Genomic DNA, 10,743 nt, shown 5'->3' with positions numbered 1-10,743 from the left:
TGGCTAATTAATTTTAGAATAATGCTAAAGTGACGTCAGGTTAGAACCTCACATCGCACTTCTTGACGTGAAAGTGTATGGAAATCATAGATGCTTTTCATCGAGATATGAGTGAAAAAGCATCTATGGTTCCCATCCACTTTCACGTTAAGAAGTGCGATATGAGGTTCCAGCACGGCTCTTGATTTTAACAAAGAATAATGCTGAAGTGACCTTAAGATTGTACCTCACATTGCACATCGCATGAAAGTGTATAGGAACCATAGATGCTTTTCACTTCATGTCAGGATATGCGATATTAGGTACAAAACATCAAACACCATCATCTCTCGCTCTCTTCAATCTGTAATATGTTGACATTAAACTTATATAAACATACATGGTATGTGTATATGAAGACATAGGATACAAGATTGTCCATGACCATGCCCGACATGGGAGGACTGCCTAGACCTAGAAAATATTGGAAATAATCTAATTGTTATTTTAGTAAGAGCTTTTATTTATTTCTAATTTTAAGAGTAATTTTGTCTTTTGACTGTTTTATTATTATAAATTTCTGTCAAGTTCTCACATTGAGACTCGAAGATTTTTTTTTTTCAAATTCTTCTAAAAATACATGACTCTGAACATGAACATTAAAAGTTGCACCCCCACTAGCCTACGAGATGCCCTTTTACTAATGTACAATCAGCCTTAAAAAGTATTTTTGCATGTAAAAGAATAGAGGTAGGTTAATTGGCATGGCAAAATAGAGCATTTTAGAATTGGCTTCATTTGATAATGAAGCTTATTTAATTAGTACAGTGCTAGAACTTTATCGCTAAGCATACATATGAGGAGGAAGTCGAGGCTCAACAATGGCCACTATTGGGATCTTTCTAGGTGTCGAAAGCCCAAAAATTTCCTCCATGTCCAAATCCTCCGGCTTCATGTTATTAGGCAATGCCCATGTGAATCCAAGCAAGAGATTAGCCAAATTCGACATAATGACCTTTATCCCCAGTTCAAAAGCCGGACACATCCTTCTTCCGGCACCAAATGGCAATAATTCAAAATCATTACCCTTCACGTGAATTTCTTTCCCGATGAATCTTTCAGGATGAAATTCATCAGGATCATCCCACAATTTAGGGTCTCTACCAATAGCCCAAACATTGACAAGTGCTCGAGTCCCTGCTGGAATGTCATAGCTAGCAATTTTGCAATCTTCACGAGCTTCGCGAGGTACCAGCAGTGGTGCCGCTGGGTGCATCCTCATTGTTTCTTTCAAGATTGCTTCTATGAAGGGTAGGTGTGAGATGTCTTTCTCTTCTACCCATCTTTCTCTCCCAATCACCCTATCGAGCTCGTCGACTGCCTTTTTTAAGGTCTTCGGATGTTTCAAGAGTTCAGACATGGCCCATTCCACTGTAATAGCTGAGCTTTCAGAGCCCCCGACCATCAAGTCCTGAGCATCAATAAAATAAAATAAAGTAATTCATAACCCAAATGTCATATTAAGAAGCATAAAGCATATGGGATGTTACATTAATTTAGATCAGAAGTCACTATAACTAAGGAAACTAGAAATTATTTTTTAGAACTAGATCACTAACATACCAATGAGATGGCCTTGACATTAGTCCTAGTGAGCTTAACCTCGAGCTTAGGATCATCAGCCATCTCCAGCAACATGCCAATGCAATCATTCACTCCTTCGCTCCTTTTCTCATAATGTTCATCAATAACATGCTCAAGAAACACATCAATCTTCTTACTTATTGCCTTCACATGCCTCACATAGCCTTGTAAATCCATGAACCCAACCCAAGGTATCAAATCCCCAATATTCAAAGTTCCAGTAAACAACAACAACTCATCCAAAATCTTTCTGAATTCTACTGGTGTCAAGATTGAGGTCTTAGAGTGAGCTTCATCCAAGTAATTCTTACCAAACACAATACGACTCATAACTTTTGTATTAGCATCAGAGAGACGATCTTTAAGTGTAATTTGATTGCCTGATGAGGCATACAGACCTTTGATGAAGGTGCGCATCTCTTCGACACGTATGTACTCATACGATTTGATGCGTTTCGCACTAAATACTTCCATTACAAGCATCTTGCGTGCTAGGCGAAAGTATGGTCCGTAAGAAGACCACACAATGTCGGAACAGTTATAATTGGCGTACTTGGCCGAAGAAGTTTTGGGTCGATCTGCAAAGGTGAGATCATGGGTTTTGAGGATTTCTTTGGCCATCTCCACTGATGAGGCAATTACAAATGGGTATGACCCAAATTTGAGTTGCAATAGGGGTCCGTAATTTTGGGATAGCTTGTGAATCGAACGGTGTGGAAGGGATCCTATTAGGTTGAGATTTCCAATTATGGGCCATGGTTTAGGTCCAGGCGGAAGATTTAGTTTGTGACGACGAAGACGGAGACCTTTGAAGAGGAGAAGCAGAGCTGCAAGCCATGCACCAGCATATACAGGCCACGTGGGAATCTCCATTGGTATTGGTGTGGTGGTGATGGTGGTGGTGGGGGCAGAGATTTATAGTGAGAATTGTTTCTAATCTCAAATTCAGCACCTTTTTTTTAAGGGGCACATCATGATAAAGACCCCTCTTTAACCTATATTCATTGGATATCTCTCATACGGAATCGAAAGAAATTTTGACAATTCATTCCAGGCAATTCCCAACAACAAATACACACCACTATGACAGCTGATATTCAAGGGAATTAAAAATTTCCTTGACAAGAAAATTTGGTTTAAGCACGTGCAGACATGCACGACACTCTCTAGTCTATTTCAAAACTCATGGAGTCGTATCAAACTTGATCAAGTAATCTCGACTTGGCAAAGTAGGCTGAAAATATCCACTGAGTAGGGTAAGAACTAGGATTCCAAAAGCCCTTGATTTTTCTCCAAAATACACAACCAACCTCAACCTCTTGGAGAAAGTCCTCGACTTTTCTAATCTAAAAATCACATTGTAAAAAAGCTCATATTCAACGGTGGGCCGTCGAGTTTCATAAAATTTGACGGACCATGGTGTCAAATTTTTTATTGTCCAATTTTCTCTTCCGACGGGGTTGAAACCGTAATATTGGTGGATGGGAGAAATTTGATGGTTCTAAGAGATCGATTCTAAGGAACATCACAAAAAAATGATGGCGTTGGCCATCGAATATTGGTTTCTAAAATTCATGGGCTAGCCCATCAAATATTCCCATAGAATGTTCCAGTTTTCAAGTAATGAATCCATCATCTGTAAGCTATCTTAAACTTGTTCAATTTTTCCTTCAATTAATCCATTGCGACTTCAACATCTAGAAGAAAATCCTTGATTGTTCTACTGAAAAATCCACCATCTTCAAGCTTATAAACTTATTTAATTCTATCCTCAATCCATCAATTTTAACCTCATTAACAAAATCCATTTGTATCCAAAAATTTATTATCGATTATAAAAGAAAATTGAATGAGATAGATCTTAAAATTGAAGAGGCTAGGATGGCATATTACGCCATTAAATATGTTAATTTGACTCATGAGTTTGAATTTGACTCATAGATCATTCAAGTCAAGTCATGATTTAAAACTTTGGTAAAAATGAGTGAACAATAATAACATACTTAGCTGGTATTGCTAAAAGGAATTAATAAAATTTACTGATGACCATCTATATAATAAAACAGGATGGTGGACCCCAAAACCTTTATCCCTATATAAAGATGAGTTGGATTTAATCTTGGTACAAATCTTGACGATTACTTTTAACTTTGTGTTCTTTCCTTTTCTATTACTTTCCAACAATATCCTTCAAAATTTATTGTCTTTTATAGATGCATCAAGATCTCCACTTCTTATGCCCCTGAATGTGCTTGCAACAAAACCTCTCCGATGCCCAAGTCAGAATCTTAGTACAAAAATAGTGTAAAATTTAGAAGGGAAGAATTTCATACATTTTAGTAGCTCTATGCATGTATTTATTGAGGTGAAACCCTAAGATCATTTTTTTCCTCTTTCCAATCGTGCCGTTATCTTTTTTAGTAAGTCATTTTGATTAGGAATGTGTTAATCCAGATTCTATTTTTATTCCTTCATTTTATTTAAGGTTTTTCCTTAAATTAGAAATCTTCCAAATTTTAATCTGTAATATCTTTGATTTTTATGGGTTTCAACTAGCTGAACCATCCTACCATGCATGCTTGACCCAATATTCCCTCGACAAACTAAGACTTGAATCCATAGTTGGTTTGCGACAGAGCCACCGTGTGATGGCCATACATTAAGTCACCTAAAGTTAGGTGTAGCTCACCCCGAAGTCACCCGGGAACACCTATGTAACACTATGTAAGGTTCAATATGAAGTCATATCAGTCACATGCTAGGGCATATCTGTTAGCTCAATGGTATTTTAGTAATAAGGGAGTATGACTAGCCTCCACTTTTGATGTTTCCTTCTAAAAACCTAGAAAAGACTTAGTGTACTCTTTGTAGGAAGAGTGTCTAATGCTTCCCAATCCCCGACCTACACCCACATTGACTTGAGCCTTCGCGCCAAGCTACGTGGAAATCTCGAGTGTCATAGGATCATCTATTGCTTGTAACACACCTACTGCTTTTGTAACGTAACACCATGTAATCTCAATATTATATTAACAAAATTATTTCCGGACTTTGCCTCGTATTGTCCCATTATATTGTTTGCTTGCTACCTTTGTGATATACGATCATTTTTACAGGCTTGCTTGTGGATTAGCATCCCCTCACACCGCACGACTTCACTTCGAAAGAACACGATTGTGATAGTTGGTATTAGAGCTCAGTTCTTATAGCACATTTGATAGCCAAATCACGTTGGTTCAGTTTCAGTTGGTTTTATCACCAAGCTCTTCTCCTAGTTTCCATTTAGTTCACGCGAACAATGATAAGAGGAAAGAAAAGTATCACGGACCAACCCGTTCCAATCACTCCACCACCACGTACAAATAAAGAACGTATTGAGATACTCGAAGATAAGATGATCCAACTATCGGGTCTCATTGATGGTATTGCGCAACTAGATTCTCACTAAAACACATTAGAAGAAGAATCCATGACCCTTAGAGCTAGAATAGTTGACCTCGAGGTAGATACTTGACAATCCTTAACCAACTTACAAGAACAGATCACGAAACTCACTACGAATGTTGGTCTCCTTGTCAGAGCCATTGGTAATGCACGACCTATCAGTACTGATGCTTCTCCCTCGCGCCTACGAGTCCTCGAGTAATGCACATTCAATGGTGTTCACAATGCAAAAAGCTCAAGAATTTCCTGTTTGACTTGGAGCAGTACTTCCATGCAGCTCGTTTAGATTCAGAAGAGATAAAAGTAATAACAAGCTTCTATGTATCTTATAGGTAACGTCAAACTATGGTGGCGAACAAAGTACACTAATATGAAAAGTGACCAATGTTCCATCGATATATGAGATGACCTTAAAAGGGAGTTGAAGCACTGATTTCTACCAGAAAATGTGGAGTTCATTGCCGGTAGAAAGTTGAGACAACTCCCCCAGATAAGTATAGCTCACAACTACGTCAAGCAATTTTCCGCCTTGATGCTTGATATCTATGACATGTCAGAGATAAACAAGTTGTTCTCATTATAAGAAGGGCTCAAGCCTTAGGTTCAAACAGAGCTTCAAAGGCAACGTGTGTAAAATCTCGTGTCTATAATTGCTGTAGCTGAGCAGTTGACTGATTATACTCTTGTGGATTGGAGCCAACAGAATGTACACCCTCAATCGAAGGAGTACTTGCAGCAACATGAACACACAAAGAAGTCTTCGAATGGTAAGAATTGAGTGCAAAGACATAGTTATAGTCAAGGATCCTAACGGAATTCCTTCCCTTCATAGAACAAAAGTACCTCACCAGCCAAACATCACCACAAGCTTATATGCATTTTGTGTGGTGGGCCGCACAAAACATATAAGTGCCCAAAATAAGCTAGGCTGACAGCATTACTAGCCTCTCAGAGTGACCCCAGTCACAAGAGTACGAGTAGGCGAAATGATGAAGATTCTCCTCACATGGGAGCCATGCATTTATTGAATGCAATGAAGTAGACATCCAAGACTCAGAAAAACCATCAATGGAAAAGTCTTATGTATGTTGATATGGAAGTTGGTGGCAAGACCACCCATGCAATGGTTGATACAAGAACTATGCATAGCTTCATTACCCTTGTAGAGGCGAAACACCTCAATATCCAGCTCGATAAAAGTTCAAGCCGCATGAAAGTTGTAAACTCCCAAGCCACTCCTATCCAAGGTTCAGCCAAGTCAGTGTCCGTCAAGATAAGTACATGGAAGGGAAAGCTTGATTTACTCGATGGATTTCTTGCGATAGAACAGGATTGTACCGATGTCATTCGCCAACACATTGGGCATGCTAAGTGAATGTCCAAACTTCATTTCCGTATCCATTGGCAAGGACAAGGGAAAGATGATTTCAGCCCTTCAACTGAAGAAAGGGTTGAAGACAAATAAGCAACCGTACATTGTTATTTTGTGAGTTGAACCTGATGAACAGGACCATAGTTCAACTCCCACTCAGGTTACACAGGTATTGACAGAAGTTGATGACGTGATGCCGAATAAGCTTCCAAAGACATTACTGCCATGTAGGTCGATTAATCATCAAAATAAACTGCTACCTGGTACCACGCCTCTTGTAAAGGGGCCTTACAGGATGAATCCTCCAAGAATAATTGAGTTATGCAAGCAACATAAGAAGTATGGTTCATTGCGACGTTGTGTCGATTATCGAGTATCAAACAAGATCTCCATAAAAAACAAGTATCATATCCAACGGATTGCCAACTTATTTGATAAATTTGGGACAGTCAAATACTCTTCAAAGTTAGGTTTGAGATCAGATTAGTATCAAATTCAGGTTGTAGATGAAGCCTCTCAGTTACTTCACAAGAATTCCATCAAGAATTGGGGTGTGCCTAAAAGCATTGTTAAAGACAGAGATTCAAGGTTCACAGGGAAGTTATAGAACGAACTATGTAGATTACTTGGGTTTCAGCTTGACTTTCCAACTAGTAGACACCTTCAAACAAATGGACAAACGAAAAGACTCAGTTCCGTGTTGGAGTATTTCAAGCATCTTGTCAATGCCAAACTTATGAATTGGGCGAATTTGTTAAATTTCAACCTTAAGAAGAGTCTTCCTCTAACAAGAATCCTTTTGAAAATATCACATGCCAACAGTATTTAACTCTTCACACTATTATTTCAGACTACAGGAGATAGAGTCCAAAGACATACAAGTTTGCTAAACTCTAGTTATCGTACAAGTTACGCATCATTCACCCTATCTTCCATGCAAGAAGTCTTAAGCCATATCATGCAGATCCTACGTGCAGCATTCCAACACGTACATCTTCTCGTTCAGCTATTCAGCCAGAGCGTGTTGTCGACAAAATTCTCGAAAGCATCAAGTCAACAGCAGTTCCAGCCAGCAACAACAACAGTAGCACGTGGAGTACTTCATCACATAGAACATACTAGAATGTGAAGCTACTAGTGACTATTTTGCAGGTTTAACGTGACTATCTTGCTAAAAATAGTGAAAATTGAGAGATTGTCTCTTTAAATGGGTGAAATAGTCACTTTAAAAGCTTTGAATTCATTACCGTTCACGTTTTGGTAATTAAAATGAACATGGAGCCTAAACCATAAATTCGTCAAAAGTTGATCACGTTTTTATAAATGTTCTGTTTTGTAATTATTCATGGGATCAAATTATCACCAGTATGAGTCAAAGGAATGACCCCGAGGCTTTAATTTTCACATGAGGGACACATCATGATAAAGACCCTCGTTAACCTATATTCGTTGGATATCTCGCATAAGGAATCGAAATTAAATTTGACAATTTAATCCAAGGAATTCCCAAGAACAAATACACACCATTCCTTCTTTTCTGTGGTGGTTTGAAGGTCTCCATCGAACGTACAACTGAGATTCAAGGAAATTAAAATTTTCCTTGATATTGGTACTAGTTTTGAGAACCACTAGAAGTATTATTTAATCTCAGCCATACGTTGGAGAAGTCGTTCTTTATAGTTGACGTGAGAGAAGAAAGTTTGGTTTAATTTTCTATCCTCGTACAACTAACAATGGAATCTTAATTAGGCCTATATTGCCATTAGTGTAATGGGTTTCCTACAATGACAAACATATTAAACACATGCACATGCCCATCATTCTCTCTAGTCTATTTTAAAACTCACCGAGTCCAATAAAAAATTGATCAAGTCATATCGATTTTGAAAACTAGGCTGAAAATATCCACCAAGTAGGATAAGAAATAGGATTTCCAAAGCCCTTGATTTTCTCCAAAAGATACAACCAACTTCAACCCCTTGAAGAAAGTCCTTGACTGTTCTGACCTAACAATCACAAGGTAAAAAAAGCTCATATTCAACGGACTTGGGCAGTCCAATTTCATAAGTTTTGACGGACCATGGCATCAAATTTTTCATTGTCAATTTTTTTCTTCCAACGGGTCAAAATCATCAAATTAATGGGAGGATGGGAGAAACTAGAGCCGATTCTAGGGAACATCACAAATTACAACGGCTCAGGCCTTCGAATTGGTGTTTTTAAAACTCATGGGCCGTGGCCCATTAATGTTCCTGTTGAGTTTTCCAGTTTTCACTTAGTAAATCCATCATCTTCAAGCTCTCAAGCTTGTTCAATTTTTTCCTTCAATTAATCCATCACAACTTTAACATCTAGAAGAAAATCCTTGATTGTTCTACTAAAAAATCCATCATCTTCAAGCTTATAAGCTTATCTAATTCTATCTTCAATCCATGGATATTTACCTCATTAACAAAAGTCTTTTGTATCAAAAAATTCATTAACAATTATTATATATAAATGGAAATTGAATGAGATAGATCTTACATTGAAGAGGCTAGGATGGCATATTACGTCATTAAATATGTTAATTTGATTCATGAGCTTGAATTTGACTCATTGACCATTCAAATCAACTCAAGATTTAAAACTATGGTAAAAATGACCGTACTTTATGGATCCCAAACCCTTTATCCCTCTTGTAGACACCCCAATTTATCCAGACCGAACCCAAAAGCTCTTAAAATCTAATTAAGAAAAGCCCATTTAAGTCTTCAACTTTTTAAATGTTGTAGAATGCGATACTATCCTTTTGTAAGAGTGTGTTTTGCAAATGCTACAAAATTAATGATTTACAGTGTTCAAAAACCTCTATTGTTTATTCTCTAATAGCATTTCTAAAACGCTATTGTTGGCTTTTAGAAGGCTATTGAGTATCTTCAACTGCACTTGGATCAATTGCAGTCACCTCACATTTAGGCCCATCATTAAACATGATGGTGTCACAATCAAACTCACTCTTCCAAGCCATGGCCAATGGACTACAAAGGAGCGGATCTTTACAAATCCACAACAATAGCTCACATCAACAACTCTGCCCAACTGTTCAGACGGATCTGTTACAGAGCAAACAATGTCCTCATGTAAAATCTTCTCTCGAATGTAAGGAAATCATCAATCTTTCTGCTTATTCTTTGCTCCAAGTTTGAAAGAATGCTCTATGCCTGACCATCGACCAAATAATCAATGTTATTTAGATCCTCACTACCACTGGTTTCCATTAAACTCTCACAATCTGAGTCACTAAGGAGCATCTCTGTAACTGGATTCCTGTTAGAATGTAGTTGTCAAGCATTACTAGCATATAACAAACTCATGTAAAAACATGACAAACTAATATTTTATTAAGTAGGACTTAAATGGTACGTATTCTTTACAAGGAGACTATTCAATACATATTCTTAATAAAGAGCCATTTTGAGTCATTTTCCCAAAATTTTGTGTTTATGAAAAAGTAATCCGAAATTTCACAGAAACCCAAATCAACTGATCACACAAAATCACATGTATTCAAGGCATCTCCATTTTTTGAAAACAGGATTAACTCAGCGCAGAGCTGGCATCGACACAGAGCTGGCATCGACACGGAGTCGGAAAAATATTTTTGAAAGAGATAGTTTCATCAGCACAGAGCTAGCATCGACACGGAATCGGGAAAATATTAATTTTATTATAAAAACTCCCTTACTTTATCAAGTCCATGACTTGAAAAACCCTTACTTTAAGAATCAGACTAACATGATTAACTTAGCAATATATCAAAACTTACAAAGGGTTGTTGAGCCCACACGGATCATTAAATTAGCAATCCAACATCACAACCTTCTAGATTTAATGAAAAAAAACTCAGATTCATAAGAAAAAGATTCAGCAAAAAGCAATCTTTTTGAGTTTGGTAGGAGTTGTTGATAATGGATTGCTAGCGAACTCCGAAATTTAAAAATAAAATTCAACAGTGAAAATTAATTAATTTTTTCGATTTTTTTCAAAGTTCTTAGAATTTTGTCCTTTATAATTTTGTGGCGCCAAAACCTCTAACCCTTATTTTGAAAAACGAAAGTTTTCTCATATGGCCCTTGAACCTGACCCTATATATATATATAGGGAGGCGTTCGGAGGCATCAGTTTCGTCAGCCATTTTAACAAAAGTTACCCAACCGTTGGATATAATTAAATCGGACAGTCGAGATTGCTTATTACGTTTAAATGATAACTTATAGGTTTTTACTGCGCCATCCCTCATCTTTTGACTTATTAGTGTCACC

At 37.5% G+C, this 10,743-nt stretch overlaps 1 protein-coding gene across 1 annotated transcript; it reads right to left on the bottom strand.

Annotated features, from left to right (window-relative positions):
• Positions 1 to 759: 759 nt before the first annotated feature.
• LOC147410350 (trimethyltridecatetraene synthase-like) lies at positions 760 to 2,564 on the bottom strand. The gene is made up of 2 exons (XM_086434195.1): positions 1,603 to 2,564; positions 760 to 1,450 (listed from the first exon to the last, which is right to left on the bottom strand). The coding sequence occupies exons 1-2, from the start codon at positions 2,494 to 2,496 to the stop codon at positions 824 to 826; spliced, it is 1,521 nt and encodes a 506-aa protein (XP_086290321.1). The 5' UTR covers positions 2,497 to 2,564; the 3' UTR covers positions 760 to 823.
• Positions 2,565 to 10,743: the final 8,179 nt, after the last annotated feature.

This window comes from Akebia trifoliata, chromosome 1, assembly GCF_017979445.1.
Source record: "Akebia trifoliata isolate Shusen 1 chromosome 1, ASM1797944v1, whole genome shotgun sequence".
NCBI classification, from domain to species: domain Eukaryota; kingdom Viridiplantae; phylum Streptophyta; class Magnoliopsida; order Ranunculales; family Lardizabalaceae; genus Akebia; species Akebia trifoliata.
This window is presented reverse-complemented; position numbering and strand designations above follow the sequence as displayed.

Excerpts from the sequence above, each read along its gene's own strand:
- LOC147410350 (XM_086434195.1), bottom strand. The coding sequence starts at position 2,496 with ATGGAGATTCCCACGTGGCCTGTATATGCTGGTGCATGGCTTGCAGCT. Across the intron at positions 1,451-1,602 it reads ATGTCAAGGCCATCTCATTG|GACTTGATGGTCGGGGGCTC; the intron begins GTATGTTAGTGA and ends ATTGATGCTCAG.